The sequence below is a fragment of the Mus caroli genome, chromosome 1 (assembly GCF_900094665.2).
Source record: "Mus caroli chromosome 1, CAROLI_EIJ_v1.1, whole genome shotgun sequence".
In the NCBI taxonomy this organism is placed as follows: Eukaryota; Metazoa; Chordata; class Mammalia; order Rodentia; family Muridae; genus Mus; species Mus caroli.
Window position 1 is genome coordinate 54,474,734 of NC_034570.1, and position 19,216 is coordinate 54,493,949.

General features: G+C 43.6%; 1 protein-coding gene across 1 annotated transcript in view; it reads left to right on the forward strand.

Annotated features, from left to right (window-relative positions):
• The first annotated feature begins 3,190 nt into the window (after positions 1-3,190).
• LOC110299600 (cytochrome P450 20A1) overlaps positions 3,191-19,216 on the forward strand; it is a 47,158-nt gene continuing 31,132 nt past the window's right edge. The window contains exons 1-4 of the mRNA XM_021169317.2: positions 3,191-3,625; positions 12,371-12,420; positions 13,134-13,300; positions 14,738-14,880. Coding sequence (XP_021024976.1) covers positions 3,554-3,625; positions 12,371-12,420; positions 13,134-13,300; positions 14,738-14,880 — 432 coding nt within the window. The 5' untranslated portion in view covers positions 3,191-3,553. The remainder of the gene's footprint in view (positions 3,626-12,370; positions 12,421-13,133; positions 13,301-14,737; positions 14,881-19,216) is intronic.

The following is a 19,216-nucleotide window of genomic DNA, read 5'->3' on the forward strand; positions in this document are numbered from 1 at the left end:
TTGAGAGTCTAAGGCAGGAGGATCACAAGTTCAAGGCTTATGTGGACTACAGAGAGAGTTCAAGGCAAACTCAAACAATTTAATAATACCATGTCTCAGAAATGGGAGGCCTGGCTGCCTTTGAAACCTCAGTACTCACTCCAGGAAACACACGTCCTCCAACAAGGCCACACCTCCTAATCCTTTGCAAACAGTTCCACCAACTGGTGGACAACGTTCAAACAGTGGCCTATAGGGGACCATTCTCATTCAAACCCCCACACTTGCCTACTTGATATACTCGCGTATGTTGGTGAATGCCCTGACATCACTTTCTTTTCTTCTGTGACTATAAAAGTCTATAGAAAAGATTCATGTTATTTGGGGCAACCCAACTCTGTATTCCTGGACCATGTTCATGGCTCAAATAAAGTATCTCTTATTCTCTTTGAAGTTAAGAGCTATGTTTTGCATTGACAGTTGACCAATGGTGAGAGAACTGTTTCAAGAACAAAAACTTTCATTCAGACAAATTCCCATAAAATTAGTAGCAAAATTGACTATCTAATTTGTGCATGTAGACACTGTCACCTGTCCAGCACCAGCCTTTTGAGAAATAACTTGATAAATTCTACAAGTAATAAGTTCCCACATATAAACTTACCCAAGTACGTAAGGTTCCTAAGGTACTTGTGTGTATTAAAGCCACATCAGAAAACTAGGCCTTACAGCTTCTCAACAGGGAGCACAACAGTCTATCTGGACTCCATAAAAAGGACATTGACAGTGGACATGGCGGTGCAGGCCTTTAATCTCAATACTTGGGAGGTAGAAGCAAGAGGATCCCCCTGAGTTTGAGGTCAGCCTTGTCTACAAAGTGAATTCCAGGCCAGCCTGGGATATGAGACCTGTCTCAAAAAGGCAAAAGCGAGTACAGTGAGGACAGCCCCTCTTACTTATTATCCAACCATATTAGATGCTTGTATCAAAGGCAAAGAACTCCTGACTGTCCTCACTGCTTGCTGAGCCCAGTCAAACTGCCATCCCTCCATCTGGGCTGCTCTGGTGCCTTGTCTCAAACATACTGCCCCCGTACAGCTCATCAAACCTATTTCTTGCCTCTGAGCCTCCATCAGCCCCTGTCTTCACATCTGTATCAGTTCTCTCTGCTGCTGCCTCCAGAAAGACTTCTTTGTTTTCTTTGTAGTCATTCTGTAACCTATACATACACATTTATTGTATGAAATAATAGATGACTTAATAGCAACAAAGATTGGAATAAAAGGGCCATCAAAATCAATCTCAATGGCACACACCTTTAAACTATCCTCTTGGAATGCAGAGACAGGCAGGTGGATCTCAGAGTTCTAGGTCAGCCAGGATGCCAAAGTGAAACCCGGTTTTCAAAAAACGGTTGTTGGGGTGCTGGAGAGATAGCAGGGTAAACGTACTTGATACAAGCCTGATGTCTTGAGTTCAGACCCCAGAACTCATGCTGGAAGGAGAGAACTGATTCTTAAAAACCGTCCTTTGATCTCTGCATGTTCACCATTCTTGTGGGCACCTACAAGTACTCTCTCACACATCACACACACAAACACACACAGACACACACGATTGGAGTAAAAGGACCTATGATTGCCAATGGCCAGCTATCAAGAGAAGTCCTAGTTGGTAAATTGTAACCAAGGAATCCAACAAAGCTTGTGAGTTTATTGTTATTCAATAAATTCTGGCACTGTGTAAATAAAGATATAGACTTGTCCATATATGTTTCTGATTCTGACATGCTTACAATATGAATTACATTTAAATTATATTTTTATAAAAGAAGCAATACTTTCAATATGTGAATATTTACAATGTCAAAAGTTTAACCTGTTGAAGTCGAGACAAAAATTTTGGGTATTAAATATAAAAACATGTGAATGTACACTATATATAGTTATTAAATTACTTTTAAAGTTTAAAGAAAGAAGAGGTAGATTGGTTGCTGTTTGTCTCCGGTGTTCTGTGGTGCTAGGAAGAAGTCTCAGAACCAAAGCTAAGCAAGGCTCCACTGCTGATCTACACTTATCCTCATGTCTAGTTTTAGACTCCGTTTCTGAAATACTGGGGCCGGCCTCTGTGAGTACTGAAAAGTCCAGAGGGTGCCAGGCTAAGAGCTAATTTAGGACTAAAAAACCGGGGGTGGGGGGTGGGGGGAGGGTGTTCAGTGCTGGAGCACCTGCCTGGCAGGTACCAGGCATGATTTTGATTTGGGACTGGGAAGGTTGAGGACCAGATATCTTGAGAAAGTGGTACCTAAAGTTATATAGCTATGGTGCTGGAGAGATGGCTCAGTGGTTAAGAGCAGTCCAGAGTTCAATTCCCAGCAACAACATGGTGGCTCAAAACCATCTGTAATGAAATCTGACGGCTTCTTCTGACATGCAGGTGTACATGCAAATAAAGCACTCATATACATAGAATAAGTAAATCATTAATGTTATGTAGCTACATTGTATATTTCAAAATTTTAACTGCTGTTGATGTGGGCCATCATTTTGATGAGAAATGTCTTTAAAACTGATTTAAAAAACAAACCCTTGAAACGCTCAGGGCAGTTTGAAATACATTCAGAGTTAAAAGCACAGCTCTTGTTGTGTGAGGTGGCCCATGGCTGAAATTCAGGGCAATAGTACCCTACCACTGGCTACTCTATATGGTATTATTTTGAATGAATTGATTTTGATTTGATGAGGCAGGAGCTCAGGTAACCTAGGAATTGGTTATGTAGTTGGAAATGACTAAACACTTGATTTTCTTGCCTCCACCTTCTGACACTGGGATTACAAATGTGTACCAACCAGCCAGGTTTATGTGGTGCTGGGGACTGAAGCCAGAACTTTGTACTAGAAAAGCAATCTACCTCCCCAGCCTCTGGTTTTCAGTTTTACATAGAAGAAAATGGAGCTTGCTAAATTCAAGGAATGTATTGCAAATCATCAGTAACAGAATTCCTACCCACTGTCTGCCACCGTGGCCAGAAATCCTACCCACTGTCTGCCACTGTGGCCAGAAATCCTACTCACTGTCTGCTACCGTGGCTAACGCCTTTAATTCCAGCACCAGGAAGGCATCTATTAGTCAGAGGCCAGCCTGGTCTACATAGTTCCAATCTAGACAGGGATACCTAGTCAGATCCTGTCAAAACTCAAAAGCCAGCCACGTTCACTGGAGCGCTTTTGAGCAACAAGGAGCATCTAACGGTGCCTAGCTCTTCAGCCATGCATGCAGGTGTCCAGGTCAGACTGGCTTCGGTCGTGAGTCCTACTTAAATGTACTTAAGTCTACTTTGTGCAAGCGGACTGGTGTCTCACGCAGCTTGATTCTAGCCAGGACAGGGTGGGACCCGGGCCTAGAGGTTTCCTTGTGGCCTGCGAGTCGCCAGCAGACCAGGGGTGACGCCCAGCACGGGCGTGGCGGGGCGACCGCGGCTCCTATTCGCCGACCGCCCGAGGCCACCTCCCTCCCCAGCGGGCGCCACCGCGGAGCGCACGGCCGAGGACCGCGCGGGCGGGCGAAAGGAAGCATGCTGGACTTCGCCATCTTCGCCGTGACGTTCCTGCTGGCGCTAGTGGGAGCGGTGCTGTACCTCTACCCGGTAACTCCCAACTCGGGTTTCGGGGGTGCGCCTGCGCCGCGAGGACCTGGGCGGGCGGTCTGCCGGGAGCGCTTGCGGAAGAGTCAGTGGCTCCGCCCCGGAGTGCATTCCCCGTGCGCATGCGTGCTGTGGTCGCTGGGCTGTGGTCCTGGGCGGGTCCCTCATCCCCCCTGTCCCGAACGGGTTTTGGGAGGTGGCGATCAATTAATTACCTTGGGTGACTTTGGAGATATTGACTCCTTCGATCCCCAATCCCGTTTGCTTCTACATCAGGGGAGAAACTCCTTCCATCTTTTCCTAGCATCCCCCTGCATATGCCCCGGCACCGTTGTTGGAATGGGCAAGCTGAGCTCCCCAACCCAAACTTTGTCCACCTGTCCTTTTCAGAGGGGAACCTCTCAAAACTCCGGAGTTACTGTTAAGGAACTTTCTTAAAGTATATTGTATAAAGCTAGGCGTTGCATACATCTGTAATCCCAACACGGGGTGAGGAGGATGGGGTGGGAGCTCAAAGCTCACCCTGGACTACATCAAACCCTGTCTTTAAAAGAATATGTATGTACAAAGCGTGGTGGATTTATGGAAAAGTGGAAAGGAAGTGAACAGCCCCGGGTAGATGACTGGTGATGGAGATGCCCCTTAGAAGTGTCCTGTTCTGAGTTAGTGGTGGATTATAGAGAAACCACATACCTGAACTCCTGAGAAACAAAACACTGATATGAAGGTGAGAGCTCAGGCCTTTCAAGAATAAGAGGACTGTGTCCTAGCCAGCTGGAGCGAATGTAAAACCAGACCGGGAAGATAGACGGGTGTAAATGGCTGAAAAAGCTATTCAAAGGACTTTTAACTTTGCGTTCTACTGGAGGATTTCAACGGATAAGTGGCTATTTTAGTTTAAAGGAAAACTGGGAATGCTGTGTTGGGCCTGCAATCCTGGCACTTGGATGGTGGAGGCAGGAGAGTTCAAGGGTTTCTTCCAAAATGGACCTGAGTTCTAGGCCAGTCTGGATCACATGAGCCCTTGTCTTAAATTTTAAAATTTGTATACTAGAAAAAAAATTAAAAATATATGTGGCCAAAAAAAATGTCTTCAATTCATTCCTTTTAAAAAGTGCAAATCTTGGAATCAAGGGATTTTCAGCTTTAAAGGAGAACTTTAATTTGCAGGCTGGCCGTGTCTAATTCCCAGACACTCGGTGCGCTCTGGTGGGAGGATTGTGAGCTTGAAGCCATCTTGGGCAATGAATGTTGTGAGACCCCACTTCAGAACAACCCTAATATTATTAGTAAAGTGTTCTGATAGTCATCCCGCTACTGTGTTAAGAACGGACTGTAAGTATGGGGCTGAGGCAAGGGTGGGATCAGAGAGAGTAGGTGGAAAGATAACTGCTGTCACTTTGGTGAGAGTGTGTGCTTGGACCCCAGTGTCATAGCACATGGTGAGAAATACAACATTGTTAAGATAAAGCCAGTGAGACGGGATATAAAACTCGAGGCTGAGAGAAGCTGGCAGAAAAACACTTCTGGGGGTGGGGATGGGGACTGGCAGATAGGAGAATGGCTTTCCCCATGGAATGTGAAGATTTCGTTTAGTTTGTATCTTGGTGGGAAATTAGTGAGGTTTCATAGAGATCGGAAGTTTGGGGTTACATGAGCCAGGTTTAAGATGCCTGTTTGACATCAAGTGAGACAAAATCAAGTACAAAAGTGTTGAGGTTTGAGGTAAAAAACCAGACTGGGACAGTTTGGGAACTGCCAGTGTATGTATTGTATCGAAGCTAGGAAGTTTGTTCCAGTCTCCTAGAGAATTTAGATGCAGGAAAGAAGAGGTCCAAGGACTAAGCCCGGAATTCTCCGTTTTAGATAGAGGCTGAAGAGAGGAGATGGGGTAAGGGAGGGGAGGACCGTAAAGACACCTGGGGAGGAGCAGTCAGACAAGGGAGGGGAGGACCATAAAGACTCCTGGAGAGGAGCAGTCAGACAAGGGAGGGGAGGACTGTAAAGACGCCTGGGGAAGAGCAGTCAGACCCGAGAAAGGCAAAGAGTCATCCGTTGAGTCAAGTGTGGCAAAAATATGCCAAGGAAGCTCAGGCTGGAGAATTCAGGAGTATTGATAATCCAAGATGAGCGGCTCCACAGTGGGATGATGAGGTGATGGCCGAGCTGGAGAGTACCGCAAGGTCCTAAGGATGCAGAATTCTGTAGAGTTTTGCCGTACTCCCTAACAATTCATTCAGCCCTTAGAGTGGTTCGTATCCCCAATGCGACCGATGAAAAACCTAGGTTTTCATTTATCAATTGGAGATAGGGTTTGGGTTTGGGAAGGGAGTTTGTGTCCACTTCTCTCAGCACTGGGACCCACCTGATGCTGGCCATGACCACACCGCCCACCTTCTGTGAGTTTGTTTGTGCATTGGCCCTGCTATGTTACAAGGCCTTGTGTCTCTGGTTTCCTCCATACCCTTTGGCACTTAAAATCTTTCCATTTCCTCTTCTGAAAGGTTCACTGAACCTGAGGGGAGTGATTTGATGGGGACATCCTGTTTAGGATGAAGTATTCCAGGATCTCTCCCTCTCTGCATTGTCTGACTGTGGCTCTGTGTATTTGTTCTCATCTGCTGCAGGAGAAAGCATCTCTGATGATGGCTGGGCAAGGCACTGATCAGTGTGTATAACAGAATGTTGTTACTCATTTCATTGTTTTGTTCCTTGAGCAGAACAGTAGTTTTTTTTGGCTTTATCTACCACCCAGACCTGCTTCGTCTCAGGTTTTTGTCCAGTGTCAGGAATGGGTCCCATTTCATGGCATGGGCCTTTAATTCAAATCTTGCAGGCGAGTCATCATTGTAGATCAAAGGGATTGTAGCTGGGTTGGTGTTTATCTTTCTCTTTGGCAGCAGGCAGAGCTCCTTCCAGTATGCTGAACACTGGTCGGTGGGGTGAAGGCTCCAGGTGGGCACCAGCTTGGCTTCTCTGTGTTCAATGAGTATGCATGTGTTATCTTTTGCAGTAGGGCCTTACCATTAGTTGTGTCAAGAAACCAGTAGCCTGGGTTGTTTGGGAGCTCACATGGAACCCTTTTGGCCAACAAGTCAAGTAGATATAACCCATTCTGGTACTGGAAGCTTCATTTGGTGATGAGAGATGGCAAGCTAGAATGCTGCCTCCTCTGTTACTTTGAGATTTGTTTTAAATTACTTTCCTATATGTATGTATTTTAGGATGCTTTTAGTACTGATTTAGGTTTCCATATGACACCTCAAATGACCCTTAATTTTAGCTTTTCTCCTCCTAGTCCCTCCCTTGGCCCCTTTCTCTTCTCCCTCCCTGTTTGATCCTCCTATTGCAGTCTCCCCCACCCATCCATAACAATCTATTCTATTTCCCCTTCCTAGAGAGAGCCCTCCCTCCCCCCCCCTAGTCCCTTACTCTGCACCTAACAATCCTTTGGGTCAAAGGATTGTAGCTTGCTTATTGAAAATGTAACAGCTAACATCAACATATAAGAAAATTCATACCATATTTGTCTTTCTGGGTCTGCATTACCTTACTCAGGACAATTTTTTTTTCTAGTTTCATCCATTTACTTACGAATTTCATGATTTCAAACTCTCTCTCTCTCTCTCTTTTTTTTTTACTTTTATGAGCACATATACAACATATAGGCCCAAATGGTTTTAATGAATGAAATTTTCGAAACTTACAAGGAAGTAAACATCAAAGAATATAAACTTTCCTTTCTAAAGAATAGGGCACACTTTCTAATTAGGTGTATATAATCAGCAAAGTATTAATTCAGAGGGTTGAAGAGATGGCTCAGTCATTAAGAGCATTTACAGTTCTTGCTGAGAACATGAGTTTGGTTTGCTGCACCCATGTTAAGTGATTCATAACTTCTCATAACTATACTTCTTGACTACCATACTCCTTCTCTGGCCTCAGAAGGTATCCACATGTATCTAAATCACAGATACATACACATAAATAAAAATACAAAAGGAAAGCAAAGGATTATATATTTTTGATATTTTACTTCTTTGTGAAAAAATATATATGTATGTGTATAATATATACATACATGTATATATATGTGTGTATATATGCATATATATGTGTGTGTATGAATATATATGTGTGTGTATGTGTGTGTGTATGTATGTATATATAAAATTCCTCTTCCTCTTTACTTCCTTCTCTCTTTCCTCCCTGACAATGAATTTCTTTTAAAGCACAAACGTAGATGCAGGGATGAACAAGGAATATATTCAAAGACCACCTCTGAGAGGCCCAGCTTCTGTCCAAAATAGTACATGAGAGCTTTAGACCCAGTCATGGTAATCACAAAGTTCTCCCAAGGGACATCTTTTACAGGATAGCTGTCTTCTCTACACCAGAGATTGTGCAGAGCCAGGGCACAGCAGTCTGCAAAGAATTCTCATCAAGGACTTGAGCCTTTGAGCTTTAGTAAAGTTTCTTATAAAAATGTGAATGCCCTTGCATTTGGAGCATAGATGTTCAGAATCGAGAGTTCATCTTGTTAGAATTTTCCTTTGATGAGTATGAAGTGCCCCTCCTTGTCCTTTTTGATAACTTTTGGTTGAAAGTTGATTTTATTCGATATTAGAATGGCTACTCCAGCTTGTTTCGTGGGACCATTTGCTTGGAAAATTGTTTTCCAGCCTTTTACTCTGAGGTGGTGTCTGTCTTTGTCACTGAGGTAGGTTTCCTGTAAGCAGCAAAATATTGGGTCCTGTTTACATATCCAGTCTGTTAGTCTATGGCTTTTTATTGGGGAATTGAGTCCATTGATGTTAAGAGATATTAAGGAATAGTGACTGTTGCTTCCTGTTATTTTTGATGTTATTTTTATATTTGTGCGGCTATCTTCTTTGGGGTTTGTTGAAAGGTTACTTTCTTGCTTTTTCTAGGGTGTAGTTTCCCTCCTTGTGTTGGAGTTTTTCATCTATTATCCTTTGTTCGGCTGGATTTATGGACAGACATTGTGTACATTTGTTTTTGTCATGGAATATCTTGGTTTCTCCTTCTATGGTAATTGAGAGTTTTGCTGGGCTTAGTAGCCTGGGCTGGCATTTGTGTTCTCTTAGGGTCTGTATGACATCTGCTCAGGATCTTCTAGCTTTCATAGTCTCTGGTGAGAAGTCTGGTGTAATTCTGATAGGTCTGCCTTTATATGTTACTTGACCTTTTTCCCTTACTGCTTTTAATATTCTTTCTTTGTTTAGTGCATTTGTGTTTTGACTATTATGTGACAGGAGGAATTTCTTTTCTGGTCCAGTCTATTTGGAGTTCTGTAGGCTTCTTGTATGTTCATGGGCATCTCTTTCTTTAGGTTAGGGAAGTTTTCTTCTATAATTTTGTTGAAGATATTTACTGGCCCTTTAAGTTGGGAATCTTCACTCTCTTCTATACCTATTATCCTTAGGTTTGGTCTTGTCATTGTGTCCTGGATTTCCTGTATGTTTTGGGTTGGGAGTTTTTTGCGTTTTGCATTTTCTTTGNCTGTTGTGTCAATGTTTTCTATGGTATCTTCTGCCCCTGAGATTCTCTCTTCTATCTCTTGTATTCTGTTGGTGATGCTTGCATCTATGATTCCTGATCTCTTTCCTAGGTTTTCTATCTCCAGAGTAATTTCTACCTCCCTTTGTAATTTCTTTATTGTATCTATTTCTATTTTTAGATCTTGGATGGTTTTGTTCATTTCCTTCACCTGTTTGATTGTGTTTTCTTGTAATTTTCAAAGAGATTTTTGTGTTTCCTCTTTAAGGGCTTCTAGCTGTTTACCTGTGTTCTCCTGTATTTCTTTAAGGGAGTTATTTATGTCCTTCTTGAAGTCCTTTATCACCATCATGAGATGTGATTTTAAATCAGAGGTTTGCTTTTCTGGTGTGTTGGGGTATCCAGGGCTCGCTGTGGTTCAAGAACTGGGTTCTGATGATGCCAAGTAGCCTTGGTTTCTGTTGCTTATGTTCTTGCCCTTGCTTCTCACTAACTGGTTATCTCTGGTGTTAGCTGGTCTTGTTGTCTCTGACTGTGGCTTGTCCCTCCAACAAGCCTATGTGTCAGTTCTCTCCGGGAGGAATTTGGGTATTGAGCGCTGTGGCAGAGGGTCAGCTCCAGAGTGCAGATGGAAAACAGAAGGATCCTGTCCCCAGCTGTTCCTTGGTTCCTGCGTCTTGATGGTCCTGGGTGGGTCCCTCTTGGGCCAGGAATTTGAGCAGATGTGGCGGTCTCACATGTGCTCTCAGATATTTCGGCTCCCCTGGGAGGTATTTGGGTATTTGGGTATGGAGCACTGTGGTACAGGATCAGCTCCTGGTGCAGACAGAAACCCGAAGGATCCTGTCCCAGGATGCTCCTCAGTCCTGAGGGCTCCAAGCAGGTTCCTCTGAGCATAAGTGGTGGTCTTACCTGTGCTCACAGGTGTGTGCACTCCTAGGAAACCAGCAGTCTCCTGGCAGTATTTGGGTATGGAGTGCTGTGGCAGAGGATGAGCCGATTTTAGACTCTTAATGTCTGAGTAATAGTCCATTGTGTAAATGTAGCACTTTTTTTATCCATTTATTGTTGACAGTGATGTAGGCTGTTTCCAGTTTCTGGCTGTTCTGAATAGAGCAGCAAGTGAGCATGTCTGAGCACGTCTCTGTGGGAGTACAGCTAGATCGAAAGAACCTAGTAGGGAAACCCCCACTCGTATCCCGAGTAGGTGTGCACCCAAAGAATCATGAGAAACCATCTTGATGCAAACACATGAGGTAGTTTAATGACAGAGCTCTGGGCCAACATGTATCTCACACAGGAGACAGCGGTTGTCGGCCATGAGGCTTGAAAGCTAGGGGTTTTTGTAGAAAAGGGTCTGGGGCTGGGGGAGGAATTGGCACGGTTTCACACGATTGGTTCATTTAAACATCAGCAAACTGTACGTGCAGATTGAGGTAACAGCAGAGCATCTGGTTAACATTTAACCTATGTCAGAAGGGCGGGAGATAAGGATGTGCCGGGCCAGTCTGGACATGTCTTTGCATTCTCTTTATCTTTATGGCCAAGCAGCCTCAGGAATGTCTTAACGATGGGCCTGCCCGGGCATGTCCTGGCCTGTTCTGCTATGTTCTCAGCCCCAGGTTTCAAAGCTCACAAACAACTCTTTGGGCTATTTGACATAAATTACATGAATCACAGGTCTCAAGTTTTATTTTCTTTCAGATCTTGAGGCAGAATGATTCCTAGCTTCACATTGGTTTCCGTACAGGTTTGCACTCCGTTTACTTCCAGTCCTCATCACCACGGGCCAGCATTTATCTTACTGATCTTAGCCATTCTGATAGGTGTAAGATGAAATCTCAAGGTAGTTTTGATTTTCATTTCTCTGATAACTAAGGACATGGAATGTTTTTGTTTTCATTTTTTGTTTTGTTTTGTTTTTGTTTTAGTTTTTCTTGACCGTTTTCTCTCTGGAGAATTCTCTGTTTAGATCTGTACCCCATTTTATAATTGTATTACTTGTTTTCTTTATATAATTTTTTGAATCCTTTATATAGTTTGGATAATAACCCTCAGAGGTGTAGTTGGTAAAGGCCTTTGCCCATTCTGTAAAGTGCTACTTTGTCAGAATGATGGTGTCCTTCACCATGCAAAAAGCTTTTCCATTTCATGACGAGTGTGTGCAGGGACACAACGGGGGAGAGGGATCTGGGGTGGCTGGTGGTCTCTCTTATCCGCAGCACACACCTGACACATCTCGCCGGTGACAACATAAGCAGTTGGTAGGTCCCCCAGAGCAGGCCATTGGAATTGACTGTGCACTAACGGTGTTAGGGTTAGGGGTCCCTGGTTTGAAGTCCAATAGACAAGTCACCTTTGGAGTGATGTCCCCTACCTGATTCCTTGGCCTGCATGGAGTTGGCAGCTGAGACTTTGGTTTTTGAGACAGGGAATTGCTATGTGGTATTGTCTAGCCTTGAATGAGATCTTCCTTCAATCTCCTCAGTGCTGGAATTACACATCTGGGCTATCATGCCCAGCTTTACTTTATTATTTGACTAAAAAGAGCACATTTATTTCAGAAATGAATGAATTATAAGCTAGATGATGGTTCGGTTTTTTGGTTTTGGTTTTTGTTTTTGTAGCCAGGGCTCTGGGACCATTTATAAAAGTTCAGAACAATAGAAACAAGAAAACAGCCTTGATATGGGAGCAAAGATGGGGTTTCATTTGGTAAAGTGCTTGCCAAGCAAGCATGGTCTTGAGTTCCCCAGCACACACATGAAGAGCAGGATATGGAATTCTCTGAATGGCCAACTTAGCATAATCAGTGCGCTCAACATCCAAGTGAGAGATCTTGCTTCAAAAATCAAGGACAACACCAGTGTTGATCTCTGGGCTCTACATGCATGTACACATACACTCACATACATGGACCAGTAACCGAACATGCGGGCATGCACGTGCACACACACAGGATATACATGATATGGTTAACTGGTAGTAGTTTAAATTCTCAGAATATCTTTTGAGAATTTGACAGTGCAAAACTATGAAACCATATTCATATTTTGATGAAGATGTAGATGTTTTGTTTTGATGTGAGTCCTTAGAATCTGCTGAATTGTAAAGTTGTTTAACGTCCTGGAGGTGGCTTAGTTGAACTTGTAGAGCTTTTAAGATCTGTGACAGTTCATCACATGCTCCTAAGCCCTTTTGTTGTTGTTGTTGTTCTTTTCCATGTAGGCTTCCCGGCAAGCTTCAGGAATTCCAGGGCTTACTCCAACTGAAGAAAAGTAAGGATGTTTGTTTGGTTTTGTTTTATGAAGTAGAGACATTTCTTCTTTTTTGGTATCAAAACAAAACTATAATGGGGGGGGGGTGTTTGTTTGTTTGTTGTTTTGTTTTGTTGATGATGCTGGGGATGGAACCAGAGGCCTCAAAGCATGGTACGCAAGTGCTGTACAGCCTTGGCCCTATTGTATGTTTTTAAATTACTCGTTTTGTTTTATTTGAATTTTTGTACTTCCGAATACACCCTGTCCTTCATTACGAACTGAGGGGAAAGACACTGAGTTATTACTTCCCCTTTCCTGTTCAGAGAAAGCTGAAGATAAGATAGAATTAAGATAGGGGGGCAGGGTGGGGGAATAAAACCTGGAACAATCCTAGGATTTCCTCGGGCTGTGAGCCTGCCTGTGGCTGTCTGATTGGTGACTGTTTGGGTAGTTCTGGATTATGTCACATGTTCCTATGTTGTTTTCACAACACAATTTCATGAATTCTCTTAAGTCCTCAGAAAAATCCACATCTCAATATAGTTACAGAAACAGTGGGGCAGTGAATTTAACGGAGTTTGGGGTTTTTCAGTAATTTAACGTTTATGAATCTTCATCGGTTTACACAGTTAACTCAGAGACAGCTACGTATGGCTTTCTGATTTTTCCAGGTTACATTGACTATATCACATGCCTGGGTTTTTTTGTTTGTTTTGTTTTGTTTTTGTCAGAGATGGTAATCTTCCAGACATTGTGAACAGTGGAAGTTTGCATGAGTTCCTGGTTAATTTGCATGAAAGATACGGGCCTGTGGTCTCTTTCTGGTTTGGCAGGCGTCTTGTGGTTAGCTTGGGCACCATTGATGTACTGAAGCAGCACTTCAACCCCAATAAGACTTGTAAGTAACATTTTCTTTCTCTTCAGCTGAGCCCTACCTCTGAAGCCTAAATGTTTGTAAAGACAGAGTGCTGTTGGATAGGAGTAGCTAATGTTTGCCGAATGCTTTGAACTGTGTGTTAGGTGTGTATTAAAGTCTCTGTTGTTTCATTTAATAGGGTACAATGGTATGAAGTTATTTTTGTCTTTAATTTACAGATATGCATAACTCACTCCGATTGTAAATTACACCAGGGTTCTTCTGAGGGAACATGAGACACTAGGGTTTCGGAGTCCATCTGGAAGGTTACCAGACATGAGCAGCTAGGAGAAGCCGAAGGAATATTAGTGAGAGAAATAGCTGAGATGTCACATACACAGTCTGGTACACTCAACTCATTTGGTGACAGGATCAGACTCATGGAATGCTAACTGCTTAACTAGACACACAGGAAAACTGCATTTCTGTAACAGGATAAAGGCTGTGGATATTTCTGAGAAAACTGAGTCACTATTCAGATAAAATTAATCCTCGCCTTATTCATCATATCAAAATGCATTTCAGGGCTGGGGGAAGATTCAGTTGATCTAGTGTGTGATGCACAGGCATGTGGCCTGTGCTGGATCCCCAGAGCTAGGTGCGGTGGCATGCTCTTGTCACCACAGGGCTAGAGAGGTAGCAATTGCTGGGCTCACTTCTCAAATCAGCAAGTCCCTATATTGTTAACAGTTAGGGGGATTTAGGATTTCAACTTTTTTATATTTTGTGTGTGTGTGTGTTTGAATTGTTTTTATAATATGTGCATGCCCACGTACAATACAGTTACTAAAGAAGTAGAAAGAGAAGAGAAACTGACATCAGCTGATTTTGTTAGCTAACACTTGAAAACAACACACAATATTATCCATTTTGCTTTAGAATTAGTATGTGTGTGGGGTGTGGCTCAGGCGTCAAGAATACTTCCGAGAGACCCAGGTTCAGTTACCAGCACAATGGAAGCTCACAACTGCCTGAGCCCCAGTCCTAGAAATGCAACACTTTTTTTTTTTTCTGGCTTCTGAATGCATGTAGTGCACAGACATACATGCAGGCAAAATACCCTGGCCAAAAAAGAAAAAAAAGAAAAAAGAAAAAAAGAAAAGGAAAAAAGGAAAGAAAAAGAAAGAAAAGAAAAAGAAAAAGGAAAGAAACCAAATCTTTTTTTAAAAAATTGTACTCATGTCCACAGACCTTTTTTGCAGGCATCGATCAAGTACAACAGAATCCTGGATCAGGACAGTGTTGCCCATTTTTATTGACCCTTGAACTGTTCAGATTTACAAAGATATTAACAGTGTTGTGGAAAGATTGCTGTGCTCTGTGCTGCCCCCTTTACCCCGCTGACCTCTAATTTCTTTTGATTATTTTCTCTTGTGAATGATGATTTTAATATAGCAATCCCGAATCTGTCTGTTTCAGCGGACCCATTTGAAACCATGTTGAAGTCATTATTAGGGTATCAGTCTGGCGGAGGGAGTGCGGGTGAGGACCACGTGAGGAGGAGACTGTATGGAGATGCTGTGACGGTTTCTCTGCATAGTAACTTCCCTCTCCTGCTACAGGTAAGGTAGTGCTTGGTCTGGGCGTACAGTGTAGATGGCCATGCTGACAGTGTAGACGATGGCCATGCTGACAGAGTGTAGAAAGCTGTGTTCATACAGTGTAGACAACCGGGCTGACAGAGTGTAGACAACTGTGTTCATAGAGGGTAGACAGCCGTGCTGACATTGTGTAGACAACCCTCTTTCCAGCGTCTCTACACTCTCAGTGTGCCTTATGTGTGCCACTCTTCTTGTACCCATTTTTCTAAGCTGACTTTTTAAAGATTTTATTACCGTTGTTGTTGCTGTTATTTGTAATTATAGGTAGGTGTGCATGTCTGCGTGTGGGAATGTGCACCTGAGTGCAGGTAACTGCAGAGGCTGGCACTGGAGTTAGAGGTACTTGTGAGCCATGGGACATGAGTTCTGGAAGCTGAAGTCAGGTCTCTGGAAGAGCTGTGAGTGCTCTCAACCGCTGAGCCACCTTTACAGCCTCTCTGAGCTGATTTTTATTCGCCTGAACTTTTATAGATCCAAAGAGGTCTCTTCAACCAGTTGATTTGTACATTGTTTTCAGGACTCTCTCCCTTCCACCCTCTGTCTGCACATCCTCCTCCCGTGTGTGTGTGTGGGGGTGAGGGGGATATGTGTATGGGGGTGGGGGGGCTGATGTGTGTGTGGGGGTGGGGGGGTTGATGTGTGTGTGTGTTTGTTGTAGCAGAATGTGGGGTGTGTGTATGTGGGATGTATAGGGTACATGAGAGGTTCGTGGGTGTGTGTATTTGTGTATGTGTGTGGTTTATATGTGTGGTTTGTGTGTATGTGGTGTGTGTAGTGTATGTGGTATGTGTGTGTGTGGTATGTGTGACTTATGTGTATGGTGTGTGTATGTGGTATGTGTAGTGTATGTGGGTATGTGGGGTGTGTAGTGTATGTGTGTATGTGTGTATGTGGTATGTGTGTGTGTGTGGTATGTGTGGCTTATGTGTGTGGTGTGTGTATGTGGTAGGTGTAGTGTATGTGGGTATGTGGGGTGTGTAGTGTATGTGTGTATGTGGTATGTGTGTGTGTGTGGTATGTGTGGCTTATGTGTGTGGTGTGTGTATGTGGTAGGTGTAGTGTATGTATGTGTGGCTTATGTGTGTGGTGTGTGTATGTGGTAGGTGTAGTGTATGTATGTGTGGCTTATGTGTGTGGTGTGTGTATGTGGTATGTGTAGTGTATGTGGGTATGTGGGGGATGTGTGTGTGGTGTGTGTATGTGGTATGTGTGGTGTATGTGTGTGAGTGTGTGGTGTGTGTATATGTGGTATGTATGTATGTGGTATGTGTAGATGCATTAGGTTGGTCCTGAGTGTCTTCCTTGATCAAGTAGAACCTCTCACTGAAGCTGGCCCTGGTGACTTGGCTAGTCTAACTGGCTAGCTTGCTTCAGAGATTTCCTGTCTCTGCCTCCTGAGTGCTGAGATAAATATGCTCACCATTTATGTGGGTGCTGGGGTTCCAAACGACATCCTCACACTCTATCCGCTGAGTGCTTCTCCTGGCCTCTTAGGGCAGCCTCGTGAGGCAGTGTTGCCTAAGCATGTTCTGAGCACACATGGACTCTCAGGGAAAGGCCAGATTATTGGGCTCCCCTTGGACAATGCTGAGTGTCTGGGGGAGGAGCCCAGCATCTTCAGAAAGTTCTGCAGGTGGTTCATGAAGCCTGAGGACAACACTCGCCCATACTGTAGCAGTCACTTGTCAATGCCTTGGAAAAGTCCCTGGCCAACACTTTAAGGGAGGCAGGGTGTGTGTTGGTTGATGGCTTTGAGGCCTCTGTCTGGGCTGGCTGGTTCCACCGCTCTTCCGGCCTGTGGCAGAAAGAAGCCTGGTGGGAAAGCAGGTGAAGGAAGGCTGCTGACCTGAAGCCACTAGGAAGCAGGGGTGAGATGGGGTGGGCGCGGGGCAAACAAACCTTCACAGACACACTCCAAAGCCCTGACCTCCCAGTAGCCCATGGATATTAACTTAAAGGCCTCGATACTGCACTGTACATGAGCTTTGTGGGGGATATCTCATATTCAAGCCTAAACACAGAGCATTTCCTGTTTGCCCCTATAGGCGCTTAGCTGAGCTTTGCGGGTTACCGGATAGCTTCCTGTGCTTGCCTCCATCCCTACCCACCACTCCAGTCATCCCACTGCCTGTGCTTGCTGCAGATGTTCCTGCTACCTGCTTTGCTGAGTCCCTAACATGTCAGCTCTGCACCTTCCTCATGCCTTATCATTCTATTGATCGTAAGCTTTTGGAGTTTTGTCTTTTTTCTTTCCCTCTCTCCCTTTGCAGTACTGATATTACTTCAAGGGCCTCACGCATCTTAGGAAAGTGATCTTGTTGCTCAGCCCTACGAATTCTTCCTTCTGCTGTGCCGTGGTGGCGCTCGCCTTTAATCCCAGCACTTGGGAGGCAGGGGCAGGTGGATTTCTGAGTTCAAGGTCAGCCTGGTCTTCAAAGCAAGTTCCCTGACACCAGGTATATATGGAAAAACCCTGTCTTGGAAAAACAAAAAGCAAACAAAATATTAATAATCTTATGATAATTATTAAACAATTACTTATTTTTCAAAGAAATTTTGTATGTTTTCTGAACAGCTCATTTATGTTATGATCTCATCTGTTGGTACATGTTGGTGTACAGCTGGGGAGGCTGAGGCAGGAAGGGGGTGAATCTCCCCTCCCCTCCCCTCCCCTCTTTTCTTTTCCTTTGAGACAGCGTCTCTCTGTAACTTTGTCTGTCCTGGAACTTGTCATGTAGACTGTACTAGCTCTGGACTCATCTGCTGCCGTGTATGGCTAAGGCTGTTTCAACAAACAACAAACAGATTCTGAATCTTGTCTGTTACACTATAATCCTGCCTCCAGGTATAACTTACGGCTAATTTTTCTGTTATGTTAATTGAAATTACCATGGTATTTTAATATGCTTATTGTGAGGACATTTGTACGTTATTGTATGGTAGCACATATGTTTGGGTTTTGACAGTTCATACATCATGCACATGTGGTTCATTTATGTAAGGATAGCTAGAAATTACATCTTGCAGTGTAGACGTACTCCTGTGACGATCACTGAAATCAACCGGCAACTGTCACCCCTGTGAATGTACCTTGACCACAGGTAACAGAACTTGAGGAGAGGTTTGAAAGATGTCTTTTAGGAAATGAAACCTTTGTCTTCTATTTAGACATTTCTGCTAGTATCGAGTCAGTATATAATAGTGAGTTATCAAACAGACCTTACTAGAATTCTCACTTGAGTTAGCCACACTCGCACACTAAAAGGTGAAATGGTTATATTTGCTGAGAGAATGGAGAAAGGGCTGGGCATGTCAGTTATTATATATATATATATATATATATATATATATATATATAAAATGCATTATTTTGTAGGGTCCCACAAAACAGATGGACTGAGGCAATGGGTCTCCACCTGTGGGTCACAACCCCTTTGGGGGTCAAACAACCTTTTTATAGGGCTCACCTCAGACCATCCTGCATATCAGATATTTATATTATGATTTCATAACACCAAAATGACAGCTGTGAGGTAGCAATGAAAATAATGTTATGCCGGGCGTGGTGGTGCATGCCTTTAATCCCAGCACTCAGGAGGCAGAGGCAGGTGGATTTCTGAGTTCGAGGGCAAGCCTGGTCTACAAAGTGAGTTCCAGGACAGCCAGGGCTACACAGAGAAGCCCTGTCTTGAAAAACCAATAATAATAATAATAATAATAATAATAATAATAATAATAATGTTATGGTTGGGGTCACCACAACATGAGGAGCTGTGTTAAAGGGTCTCAGCTTTAGAAAGTGTGAGAACCACTATGTTAAACCATGAACAGATCCCAGCCCAGATAAATGTGAGATAAATGATTTTAAAAAGAGAAGAGCCCACACTTAGTCTCCCCACTGTGTGATTGGCCAGGGTTCTTTTTCAAACCACCCATGTGACGAAGCTTCTTTACAACCTGAAAAAAAGGTAGAAAAGTAGGAATGGGAATGCCCCATGCAGAGGGAAGCCTAAGTAGCCAATAACTGAAGCCCTGTGCAGAGGGAGGCCGAAGAAGCCACTAACTAAAGCCATCCAAGTCCCATGAAGCAATGTGACACTTCTTGTTTTCTGACTGAGAAGCCTTGAGATAGCACACAGTGCTGTCAGAGACCTGAGGCTCTGGATTATGACACTGCAGAGGGAGTCAGTGGTACGCGGTGTCCAGAGGCAGTGTAGCAGCCTTCATGTCTATGTTCTGATTAAGTCAATGCTTTTCTTTATTTCTTTCCTTCTGTGATCTCCTTTTTTTTTTTTTT